Source organism: Lonchura striata, chromosome 19 (assembly GCF_050655825.1).
Source record: "Lonchura striata isolate lonStrDom1 chromosome 19, ASM5065582v1, whole genome shotgun sequence".
Taxonomy (NCBI): Eukaryota; Metazoa; Chordata; class Aves; order Passeriformes; family Estrildidae; genus Lonchura; species Lonchura striata.
The window spans coordinates 5,569,153-5,593,788 of NC_140721.1; the positions used below are offsets into that span (position 1 = coordinate 5,569,153).

General features: G+C 43.5%; 1 protein-coding gene across 7 annotated transcripts; it reads right to left on the reverse strand.

Annotated features, from left to right (window-relative positions):
• Positions 1-2,230: 2,230 nt before the first annotated feature.
• RABGEF1 (RAB guanine nucleotide exchange factor 1) lies at positions 2,231-24,176 on the reverse strand. Of its 7 annotated transcripts, XM_085557424.1 has the most exons (11): positions 24,086-24,176; positions 13,845-14,030; positions 12,418-12,584; positions 11,329-11,448; positions 9,322-9,342; positions 8,521-8,690; positions 7,075-7,156; positions 6,501-6,633; positions 6,006-6,097; positions 5,139-5,395; positions 2,231-4,216 (listed from the first exon to the last, which is right to left on the reverse strand). In XM_085557424.1, exons 2-11 carry the CDS (start codon positions 14,021-14,023, stop codon positions 3,818-3,820), a joined length of 1,620 nt encoding a protein of 539 aa, XP_085413550.1. In that variant the 5' UTR covers positions 14,024-14,030; positions 24,086-24,176; the 3' UTR covers positions 2,231-3,817. The 7 variants fall into 7 exon arrangements, with proteins under 7 accessions (XP_085413550.1, XP_085413549.1, XP_031362283.2 ...); XM_085557423.1 differs by lacking the exon at positions 24,086-24,176 and having other exon boundaries at positions 11,329-11,445; XM_031506423.3 differs by lacking the exon at positions 24,086-24,176 and having other exon boundaries at positions 8,521-8,687.
• Between the last annotated feature and the right edge of the window lie 460 nt (positions 24,177-24,636).

Sequence of the window (24,636 nt, forward strand, 5' to 3'; positions counted from 1 at the left end):
CGGAACCGGGAATTGAACCGGCAATGGAACCGGGAATTGAACCGGCAATGGAACCGGGAACGGAACCGGGAACGGCGCCGGGAACGGCACCGGGAACGGCACCGGGAACGGAACCGGGAATTGAACCGGCAATGGAACCGGGAACGGCACCGGGAACGGCACCGGGAATTGAACCGGCAATGGAACCGGGAACGGCACCGGGAATTGAACCGGGAATTGAACCGGCAATGGAACCGGGAACGGCACCGGGAATTGAACCGGGAATTGAACCGGGAATTGAACCGGCAATGGAACCGGGAACGGCACCGGGCCCTCACCGCGTTCCCTCCCGGCCCGGCCGCCGCGCCCCCGCTCCAGCCGCCCTCAGGATGTTCCCGCCATCGCCCTCCCCTTTCCCTCCAAAAACCATCCCCGAACATCTTTTCTGTCATGTTTCCTGACATAAATACCTATTTATAATAATAATAAATATCATAATAAATCCCAATACCTGTTCCGATACCCTCTAAGGATTTAACCCTATTCAGGGTTCAATCCCTAAAGCAAACAAACCTTCACTTACATTTATCGTGATAAATAATATCATTGGTTTATATCGCATTCTTATTATATATGACTATTATTAAAATCAGTACTATTAATTGATGACGTTTAGTATTACTCCTACAAACATCCCCAAACATCTTTTCTGTCATGTTTCCTGACATAAATACCTAATTCATAATAATAATAAACTCCAATACCTATTCCAATAGCCTCTAAGAATTTAACCCTATTCAGGGTTCAATCCCTAAAGCAAACAAACCTTCACTTACATTTATCGTGATAAATAATATCATTGGTTTATATCGCATTCTTATTATATATTACTATTATTAAAATCAGTACTATTAATTGATGACGTTTAGTATTACTCCTACAAACATCCCCAAACATCTTTTCTGTCATGTTTCCTGACATAAATACCTATTTATAATAATAATAAACCCCAATACCTATTCCAATAGCCTCTAAGGATTTAACCCTATTCAGGGTTCAATCCCTAAAGCAAACAAACCTTCACTTACATTTATAGTGATAAATAATATCATTGGTTTATATCGCATTCTTATAATTATTATATATTACTATTATTAAAATCAGTACTATTAATTGATGACGTTGAGTATTACTCCTACAAAATTAGTATTCTTAATCGATTAATATGATGACCTTTCCACGAGGATAATGTGAGGTCTGGTGGAGCTGTTTACTGTCCCAGACAGCTGAACAAGCTGGGAGAAAACCTTCCCTAAATATTCTGCATTAAAAGAAATTAATTATAAAAAATAAATTAATACTTCTGCATTAAAATATTTGGGTGAAAAATATTCCCTAAAAATGCTTTGGGGAGGTAAAACTCCAGCAGTCCCATGGGGATCTGAAAGGTCAGAAACCCAAAGATGACAGCACTGAATTAATGAGCGACAGTCACAATTAATAACTCCAACATTTCCTCTAAAATATCCTCCTAACCAAAGGAAATAAACTCAGGAGTTCCCATGCAAAGAAATATTTTACAATAGAAAGATCCAACCTGAGGAGCTGCAGAATCTTTGTTTTCAGTGAAACTGAGCTCTTAGCAGGAAAAATAAAGCTAATTTCTGACACTGATTGTAGGCACAGCACAGCACCTGTATTTTAAATAACTTTAAGGAATGATATTTCCATTTAAATCACTTTAAGGGATGATATTTCCATTGAAGCCTCTGCTTTGCTATTTTTTGGGGGTCTCACCCAAACTTTGTGAGCACCTCTGTGTTCCAGCCCTGTTCAGGGATTACTCCAGGTGTGGAAATCCACCTTTCCTGACTAATTTAGTCAAATTTTGAGTAAATTTTTCATATTTACCCAAATCAAGTTCATCAAATATACTCAAATCCACCTTTCCTAATTTACTCCAAACACCCCCTTCTGTGGTGCCTTGATTACAAGATGGCACGTGAAAAAAAAAAAAAGAGATATTTTAGTTAAAAACTCCTTCCCAAATGCTTCATCACCCCAAGGACTTCTCAGCAGAGAAAATAAAAATAAACATTGGTACCCAGCCTGGAACTCGAAGGGCACTTGAGAATTGATGAAAATAGAAAGAGAATTTTGAAATTGATGGAAATAGAAGTAGATTCTCCCGACTCAGAGGGTGCAGGAGCAGCCATGAATCATTACTGGAATAACAAAAGGTGAGGAGGGGTTTAGGGCAGAGCTTTTATTTGAACACTCTCATTTACACAAAAGCTGCAAGTTGGCTTCCCCCACCCCTCCCTCGGGACAAACCTGGAGATGAGATTTATTTAGCACCTAAATAAATGAAATAAATCCCAGGATTATTGACCAAAGCGATTTGGGGTGTGGCGACACACGGAATAATTGGATTTTTTTGTTTTGTTTTGTTGTGAGCATCCCAGGGGTGGTGCATAGTTCATAAAAAGGCAAAAAGCTGCCAGAAAAAAAGGGACAAATCACAGTCGTGGTCTGAAGTTATTGCAGTGCAAATTTAATAGGAGCAGTGCTTCAGTGAAGTGGGAATGGAGCACAGGCAGGTGCTCTCCTCCTCACGGCAAGAATTAAACTTGGTTGAAAAGCAGTTCCAGCTTTGTTTTTGAGATCTCAGGTCAGGGCTGCACGGAGCTGGAAGAGATTTCAAAATGACACAGAAAAAGTTGCAAAGTTCTGTTGTAAGAGGTTGCTCCTCTTTTTCACCCCAATCTGAATTTTAGTGACTTTGAGTGACACAAAAAGCCATTTTTAGCTCGCTGTTCAAGGCGCTGAAGGGGTCACTGAAGAGCAGAACGTTGATGTTAAATGGAAATAAAGTGCATTTTTCTGCTCCTTCTAAAAAGCAACCTCAAATGATATGAATTTATTTCTTCATTTATTTCTCAGGATTGTCAAAAAAGCAACCAAAATTGATCCCACTGATGGAAGTGACCTGGAGAGAGAGACACTTCTGGAACAACACTTTCATGGTTGTTCTCCCTTTTTTCTTCCACATTATGCAGTTTTTAATACAAGTATTTCTTCCAATCCCTGAAATATTTTTGATTTCTGGCCCCACATTCCCTCCCAAAGCAGTAAAATCAGCACTTTTGTGCACCACTCAAGGCTACCAGGTGTTCTGACAGAGCATTTAAATGAAGAAATGGCATCTTTTAAATAAATTGTTTTAAACAAAACAGATTATTAAGATGATTTTTCAAGTTTGCAAATCACTCCAACTTCTCCCCTCCAGGTTATCCAAACTCCAACAGCATTTTTGCCTTTTTACTGCAAAATGATGGAACTGAAAGGTGCCAAAATGAGTATTTTGAGATAATTTTCACTCACACACGAGCTCATGCACAGTTGGAACATTAGATTTGAAATCTATTTACAATTTTACATATTTTACAATATATAATTCATCTTTACAGCTACACAATAAGTTCAGACTAACATTGGTACCTTTTTTTTTCTGCTGGAACTTGGCTTCAAGTTAAACTAATTATTAAAAACAATTAAGTGCATGCTTAGAAGGAAGCTTTCAGGAGAGATGTCAATGGACTAGTGTTGCTTAAAAATTACACCAGTTCACGTAGAAAATCGAAATTCAGTTCAAAAAACCCACCAAAGCCTAATAGAAATCTACTGGACTAAAATAAATACAATTTATTACACTTAACCAAAAAAAAAAAACCAAATCCAAAAAACCAAATGTACCTTTAAAAATGTACTGATTTAAGCTCTTTTTTTTTTTTTTTAAGCCTTAAATTTCCTTCCTTTCCCAACTGACTGAGGATAATTATCCTGCATAAACCTGAGGCTGCAGTGGTGGGGGCAGCTTGTCATTCTCCACGTTTTCAGAGTCAATGGCTGCTAAGGCTTGACTTTTTGGTTTGATTTCTAAAGGATATTTCTCCACAATATCCTCCACCTCCTTGGTGATGCCATCAGTCCAATCAATGAGGTCTTTCTCCAGCTTCTTGGCTTCACTGACAATTCTTTCCTGTCTCTCATTCAACTGAGAGAGGAGATCTAAGCTTTTGCACATCTGCTTCACCCCCAGGCACACATCAGGGGAGAAACTGTCAGATTCCTGCTTTTTTGGGGAGGTCTGGCCCGTCATGAAACGATCAAAATCTTCCTGGCTCAGATTTAAAGACTGAGCATCCAGTTTTTCAATGAAGGCCACAGCACAGCACTGCAAACAAAGCAGAGAGAGCATCACTGCAAGACTGCAATCACCACACACTGCAATGCACCCATTTTCTATTCCTTACCCTCTTCTTACACCAGCAACTGATTTTTTAATGTTTTTTTTTTTTTTAATGCCCTAAATGAGCTTTTCCAGAAGTTAATTTTATCAGACACTTCGTACAACTCTTTCCTCTCCCCAGAAGTTTGAAGAGATCAAAAACTGAGCTGCCAAGGTACATTCCAGACCTCAGGGTCTGCGTGTTTGGGAGGTGAGGGAACAGCAGGTACATGCCAAGGAGACAGGAGCAGTGTATTAAGATTTAATTATCTGATCAGCAGAGATCTGCCATGCAGATTAATTAATTAATTTTCTGAAGGAATGTCAAAGCCCAGCTCACTTGGTGGATGCTCTGCTCCTACTGAAATGAACTTTTAACATTCCAAGTGTTTCATTCAACTCTGTAATTTCCCTCCAGGATACTTTATGATAAAATGCAAAGCACACCAAGAAATGCCTCTTGGAGAAGCTGTAAAAAACCTGTTTACCTCCACACATGAATGGCCTTCAAAAACCTCTCAGAGGGGACTTTGCATCTGGAACATCTGCACAGCCCAAACTCTGAGGAGCAGAAAGCCCTGCTCTTGCAGGATAAAAACACACCCAAATCTTAGCACGAGGCTTTTCAAATAAAGGGTTGAAAGTTATAAAATAAGAAAGCAAAGCTCTGATTTGGACAGCAGAGATGGAAGAGAGAGGAGACAAAACTGAGGTTACATAAGTAACCTCAACCACCGTTTGAAGATGAATTTTAATTTTTGTTTATTAATTTTGATTTAATTTTAATTTATGCCCTTTGCTGGCAATTCCTACCTCGAAAAGCAAGCCAAGCCTTGCTGCCCAAGCCCACCTTTCCTGCTGCACTCACCAGGTTGGTAAAATAATATCCATCCTCCCCAGTCATCAGCCTGCTGGGGTTGCAGAAGCGAGTGATGTACTGGATGTTGGACTGCAGGCGTGGGGGGTTCCCCTTCAGCACGATGTAAATCAGGGTGGGCAGGAAATCATCAGCAGAGGCTGGCTCATTTTTGGTGATTTTGATGGCATTGAAGATGTGCTTGCTGCATTTGGTGATGCAGGCCAGTTTATCCCGAGGGACACGCTTGGAGTCCATCTCGATGATGTCTGGAGAGGGGGGGGGAAAAAAAGTCCTGGAATCATTCAAATTGTATTAATCAGGCACTGAATAAGCAGGGTTTGCTGGGTAATATTCATGGAAATAAAGTGCATTTTTCTGCTCCTGCTCCTTCGAAAAAGCAGCCTCAAATTACATGAATATATTCCAAAACCGGGTGGATTTTATTCCAAAACCGTGTGGATTTTAGTCCAAAACCATGTAAATTTTATTCCAAAACCATGTAAATTTTATTCCAAAACCAGGTGAATTTTATTCCAAAACCGGGTGGATTTTATTCCAAAACCGGGTGGATTTTATTCCAAAACCGGGTGATTTTATTTAAACAATATAATTTAAAATAAAATTATATGAACTTAAAAAAAAAATCATTTAATGCATCATTTATTGCATCATTTCTGTCTGTGGGGAAGTGTTTCAAGTAGCTCAGTTAAGCCTAAGCACTTCAGTGTAGAAAATTATCCCTGCTCCACAGATGAAATTCCAAATTCCTGCATTTTTAACAGCCTGGACTCACTTTGTGATGACAGCAAAAATCACCTCAATAAGCAAGAGAAGTGAAATTGAAAGCTGTAAAAGCAGAATTCATCACTCACAAACCTGTAATTGCCTTCACAACCATGTCAGAGACTTCTGGGATTTCCTCACTGACAGGAACACACAACATCTGGGGAGTCACCCAGTGCAAAGCCCTGGGACAGGAGAAAAAGGGTTAAAAACTCTAAAATCTCAGTGCCATGCAGGTGTGTGAAACCAGCTGCCTCCTGAACTCAGGGCAAAGGAATGCTTCCTGTGAATGAGGCATTATTCCAGCCATAAACCAGCTTATTCCACTGATGTAATTTATTTTCAGAGAAAGCACTTACTTTTTTTTTTTTAATTTTTTTTTTTGGCTGTAATTTAACAAAAGCCAATTTTCCCTGTGTAGTGGTTGTCATTATCCCAGCTATTAAGTCTTTCAGTATTTTAAATAAAATGGTTTGAACCCTTAACAAGCCATTTTTCTGTGCACACCACAAGGTTTTTAACATGGTTGATTCAGACCTCATTTAGAGAATTAGGGATTACTCAATTATTTTTCCTTTCAAGCCTTACCTGATCCTCTTTTGGACAGCAAGGTCTTTCTTCTCATCATCAGTTGTCTCAGGGCAAAAAACATATTTATACTGGCGAGTCATGATGTATTTCTCAACCTCATCCATTGCCTTCTCCACTTTTTCAGGGGGCACTGAAAGGGACAAATCCCACAAATTAAATATTCCAGGAGTCATTGGAAGGTTTAATCCCATAATCAGCAAATTAAGATTACTCATTCAAGACAATTTGAGACCATAAATGGATATAATATATCCATTATAATATACATATATAAGAAATATCTATTTATCCTATAAATAGAATGAAAGTTTTTAAAATACCTCTCAGTTACCCCATCTCTGGGTCAGAAGAGGGTTTAATATAACAGAACTCCACTGAGAATTCAAAAGAAAGTAAAAATATTTGTAAAAAACATTTAGACAGCAAAACTTCCTAGAGGGAACAATTCTAACTCTGGTACCAGAACCTGCTCCCAGCATTTCTGAAAGCTGGGAACGCTTTGCTGGAACTGAAAATTCAGTTTTACATCATTGCTTTTGGAAGAGGAAGATGGAAGACAAGAACTTGGTACCTTTCCAACGTGTCTGCAGCCTGTCTGCTACATTTTGGTAGAAGTCCTGGGCACATTCAGATTGTTCCTCAATGCTTAAATCCTGCAAGGGAACAAGGATTAAGTGTGAAGGGCTGGCAGCAACACCTCGGGTTTTGTTTTGGTTTAAGGCGAGTGCCCAGCTGCAGTAACAGTCTGAGAATGCAGAGGTGTCATCAGAGGTGTTTATAGTGGCTCAATTTGAGTTAAAAATAGGAGAAGCCAACACTGGCTCTTTTAATGTGTGAAATATTTGTATTTATTTGCTGAATAAATGGATATTAGCACAGGTGCTATGGCTTTTTCCCCTGAGGAGCACTGACAAAATAATTCAGACTAAGCCAAATGTTCGTCCTTATTTAACCTCTGATTTTTTTATAAGACAATTTATAGTCTATAAAAACCCCAAGAACATAAGTTATTTAAAGGAATATCTCTACAGGAGATATTTCTGATTATAAAGTTACTGTGAAATATATTCACAGTGCAATTTGTGAAACAACACTGCTTTTTCTCACTGAGCTCTTGAAGAACACAACAGAAGTTTCAAGGTTTAAAATTAACTTAATTAAGGCAATTTTTATCATTAAATGAAACTATACATTAAAAAAAGTGTGGAGAGAATTTGATTTCTGAATTCTCTAAGGCAAAAAAAATGACATTTTCCTGAACACAAGTCTCAGCTCTTGCTGAAACTGGATTTCAGGCCAGGTTTATGTGTAGTAAAAAACTCCCATGTTTTGAGAAGGCTGAAATAGGAAATGAGAACACCTTCAGTGCTTGAAGCCAAAATTAAACCCACACTGTTCTCACAAACTCTGTGCTCAGAATGAACAGATCCTAAAGAAAAGAAATCAAAGAAGATTTCAAAGTAGAGTGAATGTCAGATTCCATGAGAACTCATGAGGAGATAATTTGAGGAACTAAATAGGAAAGGGAGAAGAGGGGGGGAAAAAGCTGTGCTGAATTCTGACTCATTCCAACCATAGGTGGCACCATAGACTAATATTTCAAGAATTTTTTTTTTTTTTTAGTGCAAAATAAAGATAACACTTCATATTAGAAAAAAGCAGCACAGTCAAGTTTCCATTCCCCAATAAAAGGAGAAAAATTCACTAGGTGATATCTTATATAATTTCCACAAGTAGATGTAGAATAATAATTAATGTAGAATATTGCTGAACAGACTCATTTATGGGGGATTTAGTCTGGATTGATTTATCTGGGCTGCTCTGGGGTTAGCAGGATCCTTTGGTACCAAACTACCAAAAAAAAAAAAAGGCACTTAGATCTTATTTTGATTAATTCAATCATCTGAAGGCTCCTGCCACATTCCAGAAAATCCAAACTGCTGGAAGAAGTGCAGCACTTCCTCCCTCTCTCCCCAATCTTCCCATTTTATTGAGACAAGAGGCATTCAGAGCTCACCCTTTTATGACTCATGGTGTCCAAGAAGAGCTTGCACTGCTTGTAGATATCCTGGCCAGGCTTCTGGTATGTCCTGATGAATTCTATGAACTCCTTGGACACTCTGTCTGTCTCAATGCTGGCCTGCCTGTGGATGGAAGGACTGGGAGCTTTGGCCTCCTGGATCTCTGCTGGCAAAAATCAGGGCACATCAGCTCAATTTTTTACACCGATGGATGATTACAGAAAGGTTTTATCATTTCCAATCACTGGTTTTCTTTTTCCAGCTTTTTTTTTTTTTTCAATTTTTCAGTGCAAATTGGTCATTTGTAACTGTGTAAATGTAAATTGTAAATGAGCAGTTGTGTAAATTGTGTTTCTCAAGCTTTGCCAGGGGAGTGCTGGATATTATTAAACACAGCAATAATTATTAAACACAACTCCAGGAAAACTGAGTATCCCACTGAAGTGGAACATTTAGAACCACAGCCCCACTCACCCAAATGGCCTTTTTACATTGGAAGTGACTGCAACGTAGGGCTGCTTTTGGGTTTTACAGTCACTCCCAGGTCAGACATCTCCATTTAAGGTTTCCAGCTGGGATCCTGCAGATTCCTAAAGATAATGGGGTGGTTTTCCCTCTGTCCCTGACCTCCACACTCCCTGCACCAACACAAGAGGCTCCCCAGCAGCTCAGGGCAGTTCTGCTCAAGGAACACACGCTGCAAGATGCCAGAGCTGCATCCACGGGGGGTTTTCCCACAAAACCATCTGATTTTCCAAGTTCCAAGTGAACTGTGCTGCTCCAATACCTTCACCCACCTTTCAGCTTGCCAGCCAACGCTGTTGGAAATGGAGGGATTGAACAGAGGTGGTGGAAATGAACGTGGTGAGAGGCAAGCAGCAGAGAGACAGAAAACATGAAAATATTCATGGTCAGCAAGAGACAAACACGGCTTTCAACCTGAAAACACTTCCCATGCACAGAAACCCTGCTTTCAACAAGCATGCACAACTCCAAAGGGAAAAGAAAGAAATGGGATTAATATGTTTCAGTTGGTTTTATTTGGATTTGAGGGTGCTTAGTGGGGTTTTTTTTTGGTTATTTGTTTTTGAAGAGATCAAGCATTACAGAAAATCCAAAGTTGTGTCACCCAGTGAGTACCAAACTCTGCTCCTCTGACCAGAGCTCCACGTTGCAGAGAATAACTTGGCCAGGCACCATCAGAGCACCTCTGGTACTCCAGTGCCCAGAACAGAAAAGGTCATGCAAATATTTAAATTCCAACTGCAGCAATTGAGATAGAGAGTGCAAACCCAACTCCTTTTTAGTTACTCAGGGACACTCTTCCAGAGGGGATTTCCTTCCACTGCCTTTATACCCAAGATTCACTCACTGCATGAACACCAAATCCTACACAGGATTCCAGCTGAAGGGTGGCCATTAATGAAATTTGTCATTAGAGAAGCAGAGAGCTTACTTGGAAATAATAAACAAAGAAGGCAGAATTATCAGCTATTTCTTCCATGATTAGTCACTGATCTCATTTCACAGTACAGCTGAAGGTCTATTTAGTTACTTCAACAATGAGTTCACTCTTTTATAAAAATAATAAGCCTCATTTTACTAGTTGACCTTAAGGAATGTGATTATTACTTTTTCAGTCACAAATTCAAACTAGATTGTTTAGTTACTAGAGAGACGTAGTCAACTGAGGCAGATTAATATTAAGTATTAAAAAGTGAATATTAGTTAGAATGAACTGTCTTTCAATGAGTTACACCAAGAATTACTTGTTGTAATTAATTAGTTGTAGTTGCAACTTCACTAACCTCTGAGCTGAAATCCTGATTTAAGGAAAATTAATCTGTTCTGATTACCAAGGACAGGAACAAACGAACTTCCAGCAATAAAATATCCTCAGGTTTGCCCTGTGTTCTCAGAGAATCCAGTCTAACTAAAAAGAAGCTGATCACAGCCAAGAATTTCCAAAAAGTTAAAGAGAGCCCAGCAGAGGAAAATGCCAAAACGCCAGGAGCGAGCATGGGAAGAGTGAAGGAAGGCTCAGCTTCACAAAGAATAAACATAATTAATATTTCAATCTTTCTACAGGAAAGCCACTTGTCACAGCAGAACAGGAGCACTCCAGGGATTCACTATGGTTGTGCCATGGCCACGGAGCCAGTCCAAGCATGGAATGTGAAACAGGGTTTGTCCCCAGCTCTGTCACACACAGCCCTCATCACCTTCCTGTGATAATTTAATAAACATCTGCACATTTCTTTAGCCAGCAGAACAAGTCAGGATGGCAAACAATTAATGGAGGATGAGCTCTTAAAGCTGTTTGCATCAAGGGGTTTGGTGTCCTTTTGGTTTAAATGAAAGCAGTGTCTCCTCTTGATGGGAAATTTTCTTCTTGAATTATATAATAAACATCTGGAGATGTTTTGAGAATGCCAGAGTTCTTGAAGTGGTTTCAACTCACAATAATCAGATTTGTAACAGCAACCTGGAAATTGTTTTTTTTTAAAAACACAAAGCAGCACAAGATCCAGCTAATTCTTACAAAATTAATTTTTTAAATCCTAATCCTGAAATGGAGCTAAAAGAAGCTTCAGCTTTACTCCTGTGACTCCCTGCTAAAAAGCAAAGGATTGGTTTAGAGATTCCACATCACCTCAGGATGCTGGACTTGCTTTTTAGCCACCTTCATGTTGAAGACCACGGGTTACAACTGGCACAACCCTAGTTTGTGTTCAGCAAAGCCCAACTAAGAGCCAAGCTTACTAAAACCAGGCAGACAGCTTGCCCAGGCTGTGCTGCATTACCTTCAGAAGGGGAAGACAGTTCCCAGGAGGGAGTAAAAATCTCCTTCAAATCCCTGAGAATGTTATCAGCATTTCTCTCCCTCCCAAGCTGTCCTTGCTTAGGGGTTTTCTCTTCAGCTGCTGAAATAAAAAGGCCAAAGCAAGCAGGGCACCAAGAGCAGGAGCATGGCAGGACAGGTTGGTGAAGGGATAAAAAAACAGAAAAGATGGAAAGTGAGAAGAATGAACATTAACAAAAGAAGGTTTAATGCAGGTGAATGAATGCCTCGTGTCACCAGCTGCTGCCATGCACCAGGACAACTCTAACCACAAAAATGTTGAATTTCAAATAAAGGAAATGCATTGTCTCTAAGGTTAAGACAGATCAATGTTGCTTTTCCTCCTGGAATTCCTCCTCCACAGCCCAGCATTTCCCAGCTTTGCCCGTGTGAGCTATTGCTATGCCAAGCCAGCAGTGCCATTCATCACTCCTGCTTGTAACACATTCTGCAGAGCAAACACCCAGCCAGCCACAAACTCCATTTTCCCAGCCCACACAAACACTGCCAGCCTCACATTTATGTGCAGCTCAAGGCACCCTGCTCACACATCCCATTTCTTCCTGTCAAAGTGAGGCTCTCTGGCAGCACCAGCTGATATTTTCTCTCACTGGGAGGGTGATATTTCTCTCACACTCACACACAGCAGTTTGTTGAGGTGACTGACAGCCAGCACCTTCTCTGCTGCTCCCTCCAGGAGGAATTCCCCTTCCAGCCCTAAATCCTGGTGTGACACCATGGCTGACTCGGGAGTTTCTTTGGAATGTGTGCCAGAGGAACAGGGAATTTCCCCTCAGCAGTGCAGTGCCACCACCAGGAACACTTGTCTGCTGTTCTGTGTAAAATCACATATAAACACAGGTTTAGCAGTCCTATTTAACAGATTGTTTGGCATCACTCACATTTTTCTGTGTTTTTGGTAGCAATCACTCTCCAGAAGCATCACTATTCCAACTTTTAAAAGTCAAAGCACAGAGCGTTAATCTGCCTTTTAGAACAAAAACTTTTCATTTTAAAATGCACAGAAGCATGAAAAGCAAAGGAGAGTTACCCTTCTTAGCTCCTGCTCTGGAGGAAGCAGTGAAGAACTTCTTCACAGTAGTGACCTTTCTTGTTTTTTCATTGGTTTTCTTCTCTTCAAACTTTGAGAAGGTCAGGGACTGTGCCCCTTGGGTGCTCTGGCTGCTGGCATAGGCTTCCTCCTCCTCACGCTGGAGCCTGGAGTTGGAAAAACACAGGTCTGATTTAAAGGCTTAGAAACAAGGCAAAGGAACTGATTTCTAAGCATGGTCACCTTCCCCTCCTGTCACACTCTGAGTTCTCTAAAGGCACAGGGAAGGATTTCCAGCACCAGATTCATTTAATTGCTTTCCTCCCTGCCTCACACCAAGTTCCCCAAGCTGTTGCCTCAGGCAGTCCTTCCCCATCTTACAAAAGCAAAATACCCTGTCCCAGTCTCAGGAATATTTTGGGAAATAGATCATTGTTGTCATAATCTGCTTTGGTGATCAATATCTGCTTGAATGGGTGAGTCAAAGACCAAGTTTTTGATTTAAAGTAGGGGAGGGCAAACTCACCAACCCTGCACCCTTTCAAATAGGTAATATTCTATCACCCTTCAGGATGCTGAGCAATTGTCTTTAAACATCCCTCCAGCTCAGGATGGACCATAAATAGTCTGGGATCTGCAATCTCTTGAGGAAGAAATTGTATCTTATCAGTGCTGACAAACCTGTCTGTTCACTGCAACAAACAATCACAGCTTATCTGTGCCTTTAGCATCTCCCAGCTATTCATTAAAGAATTCCTTAAATACCCCACTTTGTTTTAGAGATGATCCAAGACTGGCAGTGTAAATATTTGCCCTAATAATAAAGTTTTTATTAACTGTTTAAGACATTTAGGGCAGATGACCTCTGTGCTGCTACTTCTGAAAACACATCTTCCATTTTCAGGGTCAAGCATTTATCACATGAGGAAAATAGATTGGTTCACAGAAAATAAGTGATTGAACAATTACCTAAATTAGCAAAACTAAAGCTTTGGTGTTCTTGGGCTTAAGCCTGCAGTTTATAAGAATGACCACAGACAAGACTAAAATCAGTTTTTAATCAGCAGCTGGAATGTAAAACCATGGTGCTGTCTATACCCAAGAAAATAACTGCCATCTCCGAGGATATTTAATCAAAATTGTCCCTATAACCCTTTTAACTGCTAGGTAGAAATACAGATTTGCATATGCAAATTAGCTCAAAGTATTCATTGGGAGATTGGGCTGTGTTTACATTTTCTTTTCAAACCTCTTATAGCAGAATGTCATAAACATCCATCTTTGCATCAAAAGGAAGGTTTGAATTCCTGCTGAAAAAGGTCAAATTGGGGAATTCGTGATGCACCTGAGCAAGGAGGACTAGGAAAGAGGAGGCAAGAAGAGAATTTGGTGCAGTCACCCTGAAGGAAGAAAAGAAGGTTCTTTACCGCTCTGCCAGCTCCCAGTCCTCCTGGATCTGCTTCTGCCTGGCCTTGTGGTATTCCTCCCTCCAGCACTTGGAGCAAAAGCCCTGCCAGGCAGGATTGCCATAGTAACCACAGCCCTTCTTGCACAGCAGCTCCGACTGGTCCACGTGGATCCCCCTGCGCTCCGATTTCAGGTTCATCTTCCTCCTGCAGGAACAGGAGAAGGGTTAAAAACACAAACGTGGCACCAGCCGGCCAGAAATCATTTCTTAGGAGGGTTTGCCTTTGGAAAGGAGTCACCTGCTTGAATTATTTAACAGCTCCATAGCAACTGAGTGAGTGCCACAGGAGGAAGGGCACAGTTACATAACCAGGAGCCCCAAAGCCAGGGACACACAGCACATCTTTGTAGGGCTGGGACCCTCACACAGCCCCAGAAAGCGACAGGGAAACAGTGACAGTCCCACACCAAGGGGACAAAGTCCCAAAACACATCTTTGTAGGGCTGGGACCCTCATACAGTTCCAGAGTGCTCCAAGGAACCAGTGACAGTCCCACAGCCAGGGACAAAGTCCCAAAGCACATCTTTGTAGGGTTGTGACCCTCATACAGTTCCAGAGTGCTCCAAGGAACCAGTGACAGTCCCACAGCCAGGGGACAAAGTGCCAAGGCACGTCTTTGTAGAGCTGTGACACAGGTCACAGCCCTACAAACCCTCACACAGATCCAGAAAATGGCCTAGGGCAGAAGTGACAGTCCCACACCAAGGGGACAAAGGCCCAAAGCACATCTTTGTAGGGTTGTGACCCTCACAAAGGTTCAGAAAATGGCCCAGGGCAGAAGTGACAGTCCCACACCAAGGGGACAAATTGCCAAGGCATGTCCTTGTAGGGCTGTGACCCTCACACAGCCCCAGAAAGCGACAGGGAAACAGTGACAGCCCCACAGCCAGGGGACAAATTGCCAAGGCATGTCCTTGTAGGGTTGTGACCCTCACAAAGGTCCAGAAAATGGCCCAGGGCAGAAGTGACAGTCCCACACCAAGGGGACAAATTGCCAAGGCATGTCCTTGTAGGTCTGAGACCCTCACACAGCCCCAGAAAGTGACAGGGAACCAGTGACAGTCCCACAGCCAGGGACAAAGTCCCAAAGCACATCTTTGTAGGGCTGTGACCCTCACACAGCCCCAGAAAGCGACAGGGAACCAGTGACAGTCCCACACCAAGGGGACAAAGTCCCAAAGCACATCTTTGTAGGGTTGTGACCCTCACAAAGGTCCAGAACATGGCCCAGGGCAGAAGTGACAGTCCCACAGGCAGGGACAAAGTCCCAAAGCACATCTTTGTAGGGTTGTGTCCCTCACAAAGGTCCAGAACATGGCCCAGGGCAGAAGTGACAGTCCCACACCAAGGGGACAAAGGCCCAAGGCCCTGCTCCCACCAGCACCTTGTTCTGCCAGCTAGCAGCACAAAGCAATGGGGGAAAAAATGAAATAAAGTTCCAAAAGCCAACAAGGGAGCACACAGAACATACTGTGCTCTGAGACTGGGCCCGCACAGAGCCCCACGGGTGAGGCTTTGGGGTGTGTGGCCTCCGAAGGGGCCAGGGGGAATCACAGCCCAGCCCCATTTCCTCCGAGTTCTGCCAGGGTTAAACTGCCTGCACGCAGCCCTGGGGTTTCCATTTAGTGACTGCAACTAAATAGATTCTCCTGCCCACACCAGCAGCGTGGCAAGGCTGCCTTGGAGCATCCAGTGAGCATCCAGCCTCCTCTTCCTTTCCTGGCAGAAACCACCCCACATCCCAGCTCCCTGCTTCCAGGGGGAAATGCTGATCCAGGAGAAAAGCAGCACAACATCACCTGCAGCAGCAAGGGTAAGGTGTGTCTATTAAAATATTGATTTTTTTTTTTTTTCCCCCCAATATTGACAAACAGGGACAGCAGAAATAGCACAGCAAGGTTTTGTCCAGTAAATGCAGCCCCTTTTCCTTCCTGCCATTCCAGAGGTGCCACGTATGGAAAGCAAGAGGAGAAGGGATTTTCTCAAACTGAACAGCACCAGTAACTGGCTCAGAGTTATCCTCTTTTCCCCTGAAATTCCACTCCAAACTCTCCTCTGGATCATCCAGCAAAAATAAAAATATGCACAATTGTCAGTGAGAGGTTTCTACTACAGGAAATTCCAGCTGTTTTCTTCCAAGCTCAGTTATCCATTTTAAAAGACTGATAATGTTGAACATTTCCCACTAATGTAATCAAGTTATTTTGAGCAAAGTAACAGGAAACACACAATTTTCTCTGAGGGGGGAAGAAATTAAATATTCCATCTTATCTACGTAAGTATTAAGATTTCTTCCACTTTTCTATTTTTGAAAGAAATAATGAGTTTCTAAAAATAACCTAAAAATAGTTTCATTGTAGAGACATGCACATTAAGGGAATCAATTTCTTAATGACATAATTTATAGCTACGTGATCTCGTTTTTATAGATAGGAGAGCAGCTGAATATTTTCTTTTTCTTTCCCACTGAAAAGTCTGACAAACAATATTGTGCTGCTGCAGAGCAAAAAAAAAGACATTTTAAATATTTGAGAGCTTTACTTCATTCCCATATGCAGAAATATCTGAGAAACATAAATACATTGCTTTCACAAAAATTTTTTAGTTTCATTTGCTGATTTTTCAGGGAAGGGCTATGTGGGAGCTCCTGGCTGCCAACACCCGAGAGCTCAGAAATGAAACTTTCAGTGTGTGTCAGCTGCACAGCCTGGGCAGGAATTGCATTTTGGCAGCATTTGCACACTCGGGCCATTCCCAGAACATCACTGATGTCCTTGAGCAACAATTCTGAAAAGAAAGGGGAAGCAAAAGCCTGAAACTCTTCACTGATTCAGTTTCCAGAGCACTTCCTAAAAGCAGAAGCTGCAGCAGCATTTTGGTCAGAGAGCTCTATTGCAGGTGCCTGTCCTAGAAAAAAACGCCATAAAAATGCATCAAATGTTTAATTGCCATTGATGTGAAGGTGATCAGTCAATGTTTTCACTGGAAACCACAAAGACACAATAAACAAAATATTCTCATATCATAAAGCTCCCAGAAATGTTACAGGGATCTCTGTCAGGAAACAAAACCCTATAAAATCCTGTCACCCACCAGGCCAGTTACAACTCTGGAACTGCAATGATTCCAAAAGTTCTGCTCTTATTCCAAAGCACCATATTCCAGGCTCTGATTTGAAAATTAAAGGAATGAAATCAACCCCCTGACCCTGCTTGTGCCACCCCAACACCCCTTGGGCACTTCCACCCTGCAGAGGGGCACAAAAATCCCCTTTGTGCCCACGGAGCTTCACCCCACAGCTCCCTCTGGCACCCCCTGGGCACGTGAAAATAAAATTAAAGTTCTGTTCAGAGTGCAGAGAGCAAAGCAGGGCTGCAAGGAGCTGCAGAGGCAGAGCCCTGCCCTCCCTGGGGTGTTTGCACTGGGGACAAAGGAGTCACCCTGAGCCACAGGGAGGAGTCACATGCTGCTCACACAGCTGAAACTTTCACCTCCCTGCACACCCAAAAAGTCCTTGCAAACAAAAAAACAAAAAAAGTTTCCCAGCTGATTTCTGCAGGTCAGCATTAATATTTGAATGAGGAAATCAGCTCGGGTTTTGAGAAAATGCATGTGGAAAAATAACCTCTCAAATTAATTTTCGGTAAGTAAATCACTGCCAAATCTTAAATAATAAAATAATTATAATATCACATAATTATTTATATTCATAACAAAATAGATTGTTCATTATTACATTAATAATACTTATATAATATATTGCATCGGTAATACAATATAAACAATATAATACACTATATAAAATACAATAAAATAATATAATTTTAATATAACTATATACTATATATACTATACTATATATTATATACTATACATAACATTATATAATATACATAATATAGTATATAAAATAATCTATTTTTATAGATTTATAATTATAATCTTACATAATAAAAATGTTTTGTGGGAACTGTAGAGTATTCAAAATGCTTTTTTTCCCTTCCTCTGTTCCCTTCTCTCCCTCCCGCTCCAGCTAAAGGTGATCATTCCCTACCCAGCAATCACCTCCTCAGTGTTTGCACAGTCACACCACACAATTTGCATGGTCAGATCTCTTATTTTCACTCCTGCTCTGAATGCATGGCAATGCAAAGCTCACTTCTAGCACAACTGAAAGGAAAAAAAACAAATTTGTTGTTTTTCTGGAGCTGGAGAGCAGACAACTCCAAACACCTTTATACCACCTGTAACAAATTTCCACATTAAAAAAAGGAAAAATCGAATCCAGAAGAACAATAAAATGCCAGAAAATCATAAATAACATTAACAAGTACAATTTTGGAGAGGTGCTTTGCACCAAACATCCTTCTTGCACCTCCTCTATCCCAGTTAAAGCACTTCAAGAAGCACATCTCCCTCCCAGGAGCAAAAATTTGATGTAATTTAAAATATCTTCATCCACAGTTTTGCTTAGTGAGTGTTTCAAAACATTGTGAATTCATCAGGGAAGGCAAGAATTCCACCTCACAATTACCACAGGACAAAATCTTCTTTTGAGCATTTCTGTGCCAGGACCAGACCTCATCACACTTCATATCTGTGTTAATTAGCAACACCCCTTCAAAGAGTTTAGAGAAACAATGGGCTCTCACGCTTAATTATTAACTTATTAAATGCCTTTACTTAATTAATTGCAAGTAAAAGCTTCTGGTTTCCCCTTTTCCACTGAAATGGAAAACCAGAAATCACCCAACTCTCGTCTATGATTTTTGAGGTGCACCTCACACACTGTGGGTGCTCCTGAGTGATTGATTTGGGATAATCCCAGCCTGGAGAGGTGTCCCACTGCTGGCTGTGGACACCAAAATGCTCCCTGCCCTGCTGCCATGAGAATTCCCACTTTGAACCTCCTTCTTCTGCATGCCCAGCTTTATTTTTGCAAATTCTACTGAAATCAAAAGGAAATGAGGCCTGTGATTCACACGGAATCAGATCTGTCTGCAGGGCTGCACATCAAAGGTCTCCAGTGACAGATCTGAGCTGTTCCAGCTTTTTTAAACCATCTCACAGTAATTTTGTTGTGATGGGAAAAAAAAATATCACCAAATCACTGTGGTTTAATTCAAAACCAGCTTTCTACTGGCTTTAATGCAACTTATCCTGAAGCTTTCAAATACATCTTCCTATCAACATATTTTTCTTGCTGCATCCACACTTAGATAATTTTTTTCCTTTTTATTCACCCACTTAGAGCAAACACCTTTTAAGAAGGGCAATACCAACTCAGACCCTTCTCATCCTTGCTCAACCTCTCAAATTTTTCATCCAAAAGAACCTCCAATAAATCACAGCTCTCCCTTCAGAAAATGGGGACTCGCAGACTATTTTTCAGGAAGGACAAAAGAACTGCCTGCCCTCTGTGGCTCTGTAAAGTTGAAATGAGAACATGTGTGCAATCACTGCAGGGTTTCAGTCACCACCACCAGGAACCCAAACCAGCAAAACCAAATTTCCTGCAAAATATTCTGCCTGAGAGCCGCTCCACTTACCCCGTCACACACTTTGAACCACATTTGAGACAACACAGAGAGAGTTAGACACAGGAAACACCAATTTTCTTCCAAGCCCATAAATCCCAAGGCCATTTTTGCCAGTGATCCATAAAGGGGACTGAAGGAGCAGCAATCATTCCTCCAGTCAGTAACAGCAAAATAATAAATTCTAATTTTCACACAGACCAAGTTATGAAACAACCAGCAAAATTCCTGTTAAATGTATTAAACCAGGTATCAATCACAGCAAAGAGCAGATGTATCCTCAGCTTTTGGACAGGGAAAAAGAGCTCCTCCAACCCAAACTGGATCCGATTTAATGCACACATGAAAGACTAAATTCATGTAACACCTTTTCAGCAAGAATCACAATTCTCACAGGACAAGCACTGCAGACACAGCTTTGGCTTGGGAAAAAGGGGGTGAAAGATGCTTTAGGAGCAGCACGGATTTACCACAGGCTCCAACACCCCCAAGTTGTTCTTCTGGTTCTTTTCCACCTCCCTGCCTCGCCAGGATGGAGCAGGCAAAAGGATCTGAACCTTTATTAGCAGGGCAGCCTGTGAGGAGATCCCAGCTGGCTCATAAACTATTTATTGGTGCTGGATTGCTGAGGTCACCTTTAGAGAGCTGGCTGGAAAAGCTCTTATTCAGGGCTGAACAGAAAGGGTCTTGCTGAATCAATCAATAAACACCTTCAGTAAGAGCTAATTGCAATCAATTTATAATTATTACAAGCTGTGAAGAAGCTAGTCCACAAACTAATGCTGGAAACTAAAGGAGTAGCTTTAATTCTATAATTGAAGTTCTATAAATGAGTTTTAGCATTGGTAACAACTTAATTAAATGTATCTAAAACCAGCAAAACACAGACTGGGCACAGGCAGGTTTGCTTTGGGTTGTGGGTATGTTTTGGGTTTGTTTGGTTTTTTTTGTTGTTGTTGTTGGTTTGTTTTTTTTTTCTTCCCTCCCTAAAATTAAGTTTTCTCAAAAAAAAAAAAAAAAAAAAAAAAATTGGCAGAAGCATTAGCAACAACCCCCAGCAGTCTTTCCACTGGGCCGAAGCAAACGTGATTCAGCTCTTCAAAAGTCACTCCAGCACTTAATGAACAACCTGAATTCTTCTAATTCAAAAATATCAAAGTGCCCCAAAGAGTGTTCACAATGAGCTCACTGCAACTCTCTGGTCATTAATGGCCGTTCCCAGAAATGGAATTTTAAAGCAGAAAAAAAAGAAGAAAAAAAACCAGGGAGGCCTCCAAACACACAATTCTTACAGGAACTGCTGTTGGTTCACGTTTTACTAGTGCCTGTATACTCCATCAAAATTCAGAACAAGACAACTTTAATTACTAAAAATAGATTTAGAAGGTAGGTTAGAAAGTGCATCAAAACTGAGGGGTGGAAGGATGAAGTCAAGGTGCATTTTGCCAATGGAAAAGTGCCCTTAAAATGTATTTATTGCAAAGAACCACTGACGCAAACGCCCCAAAATTCTGAAAAGCAGCAACCTACGTGTTGAAAGAGTCGTGATTCAGGTGGAACCCCAAACACTGAGGCTTGTAATTAGCAGCAGGGTAATTAACCATGAGCTAATTTCCTCCCAAGGAAAGGGTGGGGCAGGATGAGCTCAGGCTGGAGAACAGCAAATACAAAAGCCATTAGACAAGTCAGGAATTAGGCAAGAAACCCGGTGTTATCTCTGCAGTGCTCACACTTTTAATGTGAAATCTTCCCTGCAATTACAGAATTTCAGCTACAGCAGCTGTAGGATAAACAGTGCAGGCTGCTAAAAAAACAGTCTCAAGAAAAGAAACAGTCTGCTGAGCACCACTACAAACAAAACCACAGAGCTGGCATTTGGAGAGGTAACTGCAGCCACAGCTTCCAACCTCCAAAATCCTGATGGCCACAAGGCTGCAGCTCTCCAATTGCTCAGCTTGGAGTTGTGTTTTCCCTTCAAATGTCAGCCCAGGCCCGGGGGTACAGGTTTGGTTGGTCCCCATGACCAGGCTGTGTCTCACCATCTCTCCATGTGACCCACAACTGTGCTTCCAACGAAATCACAGGAAACATCTGAAAACTCTTTGTGCTGCTCGACTGGGAGCTCAGGTTGCAGTAAAAAGATTAGCTTAAACTGCTAAAATCTCCTCAGCCACATCAGCAACAGGCTCCTACACACTACTGCCTGCCAACCACACTCACCTGGACACAGATGGAAATTAAGTTGCCTAAAACCTCAGAGAAAAACTTCAAAACATTTTATACCCTTTGTACCTGACTTGTTACAAGTGGCACTTTAGCAGGACTTCACCAACAAGACTTCTATGTCTGGTTTTAGATCACAAGTAGTTAATTATCAGGGAAAAAATGCCCCAGGTATAATTGGGGATTACACAGCAAGGGAAGAAGGAGCTGAGAAAGGCTGTTCTAGCTTAAATAACACCACAGAACAAAATTAAATACCAGAATCACGGACTATCTTCAAGCTTATGATCTGTTTGTTGTGTAAAGCAGTCTTAGGAATTGGCATAACTGGCTTTATATCCTATTCCCCCTTTCTACTATGTGTTGTTCTGGGCTTTTTCTTGGTCAGCAAAACATTCCACTGAATTACAGTTCTCTTCCTAATCCTCCCTGCTGCAAAAACCACTTGTGTAACCCTGTCCAGAAGGCCAGCACATCCAATTCCTGAATAAAGCACTGCTCCTGGAAAACAACTTGCCCTTCTCCACTGGCCTGGTTTGCTCACTGGTCTCAAAAAAGTGTTGGGTAACTGGAAAACCAAAGGCAGGTCAGTACAGTTCCCAAAGTCCTGGGGTGAGGAATCAAAAGTCGTTTCAAATGAGCCCAAACAACAAAAGTGTGGCAAGTCAATCATGGATTTAAATCACAGCCTCCACAATGCCACCTTTTCCCCCCAAACCATTCAGTGCTGCTAATTCCCAGCCAAGCAAAAAACAATTTAATTTTGCCTGTAACACCTTCTCAATCAACCCAGCAGCCCATCCTAGCCTCTGCCACAGAGCAGCAGGATTTCAGACAGCACTGAGCCACCCCGAGAGAATTTATTTGGTAATTCAAGCACATCATTCATCCCTCAACATCTCACACCCTCTCTGAGCCACTCCCTGCTTCAAGGGAACAACCTGAACTCTGCAAGCAGCGACGAACACCCACAAGAGCATCCAAAAAGCTCTGCTCAGCATCTTAAGTGTCCTCCTTCACCTGGCTGACTTTAAAGGACTTTGATCCTCGGCTGTGCAGGGGGAAGCCAGGCAGGGACGATACTTACAGGAAAAAAGCCAAAAACTCATTGATCCGCGAGGAACTCATCAGGGAAACAGGCTGGGGTGGGGGACTATTGGTAAAGCCATCAGTGACACCTGCACCCTGTTAACTACAGGCACAGACCCATGGAATTAATTAAACACAGAGATAATAAAAATTAGCTTTAGGAGCTGCACATGGAGGACGGCAAACACCCACAACAGCACTCAAAACGCATTTAAAAAAATTCTCCAAACTTCCCCCCCCCGGCTTGAGTTTTTAAAGGACTTTAATCCTCAGCCGGGCAGCAGCAATACTTACAAAAAAAAAGCCAAAAACTCCTTGACCCACAAGGAGCTCATGAGGAAAAGAGGCTGGGGGGACATGGTGGCAAAGCTGTCAGAGCCACCTGCCCAGACCCACGGAACAGACACATACATGCACATCGAATAAAAAATCAGGCGGAGGAGGAAGGCGGCTTGCCAAGCTCCCGGGGTTGGTTTATCCCGGGGTTGGTTTATCCCGCCCTGCGGAGCCCCGGGACCCCTCGTCCAGGCCCACGGCGGCAGCGGGGGCGGCGCGCAGCCCCCGGCGGGGCGGACACCGAGCCCCGATGCTCCGGACGGGCGATACCGGGGGGATACGGGGGATACCCGGGGGGACAGGGGGGATACCGGGGGGATACGGGCGATACCGGGGGTACCCGGGCGATACCCGGCGGACCGGGGCGATACCCGGGGGGACACGGGCGATACCCGGCGGACACGGGCGATACCCGGCAGACCCGGGTGATATCCGGGCGATACCCGGGGGCACCCGGGCGATACCCGGCGGACCCGGGCGGGACACGGGCGATACCCGGGGGCACCCGGGCGATACCCGGCGGACCCGGGCGGGACACGGGCGATACCCGGGGGCACCCGGGCGATACCCGGCGGACCCGGGTGATACCCGGGGGCACCCGGGGGTACCCGGGCGATACCCGGCAGACCGGGGCGATACCCGGAGGTACCCGGGGGTACCCGGGCGATACCCGGCAGACCCGGGCGATACCCGGGCGATACCCGGGGGTACCCGGGGGTACCCGGCCGATACCCGGCAGACCCGGGCGATACCCGGGCGATACCCGGGGGTACCCGGGGGTACCCGGCCGATACCCGGCAGACCCGGGCGATACCCGGCAGACCCGGGCGATACCCGGGCGATACCCGGGGGTGCCCGGCGGACCCGGGGGTGCCCGGGCGATACCCGGCGGACCCGGGCGATACCCGGGGGTGCCCGGGCGATACCCGGCAGACCTGGGCGATACCCGGGCGATACCCGGCGGACCCGGCCGCCCCGCTGTCCCCACCCCAGCTGCCCGTGCCGCGGCTCTCACCGGCTGCCCCGCGAGCCGGGCCGGGCTCCGCTGCGCCGCCGCTCACGGCCCCGGCGCTGCCCGGGCCCTGCCTCGGTGCCTCCGAGCCTCCCGGAAGGGCGGGCGGCACCTCCGGGGCGGGACCGAGCCCGGAAGGAAGCGGGGCCGGTGGGGGAGCGGCTCGGGGCCGCTCTGCCCCGCGGCTGCGGCGCGTCGCTCCCGGCGTGCCGAGTTCCCGGCCCGTCCCTGCCCCGCAGCCGCTCCTCAGCGCTCCGCGGCCCGGCCCGGCCCCACGCGAGCGCCCCGGAGCTGTCCGGGGAAATATCAAAATACCCAACTCCCGCTGCTAGTTCCAGCTCCTCTTCCCGTGCTCACTTACACAGTGTTGCGTGCTGGTTTTCATAGATTTTTCCCCCCCCTCTTTTTTTTTTTTTTTTTCCTCAGTACGGACATCCCACTGTGAGAGCTTCAGCAGGGCAGATGGACAGCAAGGAAATGACTTCAGAACAAAGGGAAAATTCCTCTGAGCAGAGGCAGAAAGGTTCTTTTTGGGCACTGCAGGAGCAGGGGCG

Bases quoted from the DNA above. Each gene is read 5' to 3' on its own strand.
- RABGEF1 (XM_085557424.1), bottom strand. From the start codon at position 14,023: ATGAACCTGAAATCGGAGCGCAGGGGGATCCACGTGGACCAGTCGGAG. The intron at 6,634-7,074 runs GTACCAAGTTCT...TGTCCCTTTCAG, and splicing joins GCTGCAGACACGTTGGAAAG to TGCCCCCTGAAAAAGTGGAG. The intron at 4,217-5,138 runs GTGAGTGCAGCA...CTTTGTTTGCAG, and splicing joins GATATTATTTTACCAACCTG to TGCTGTGCTGTGGCCTTCAT.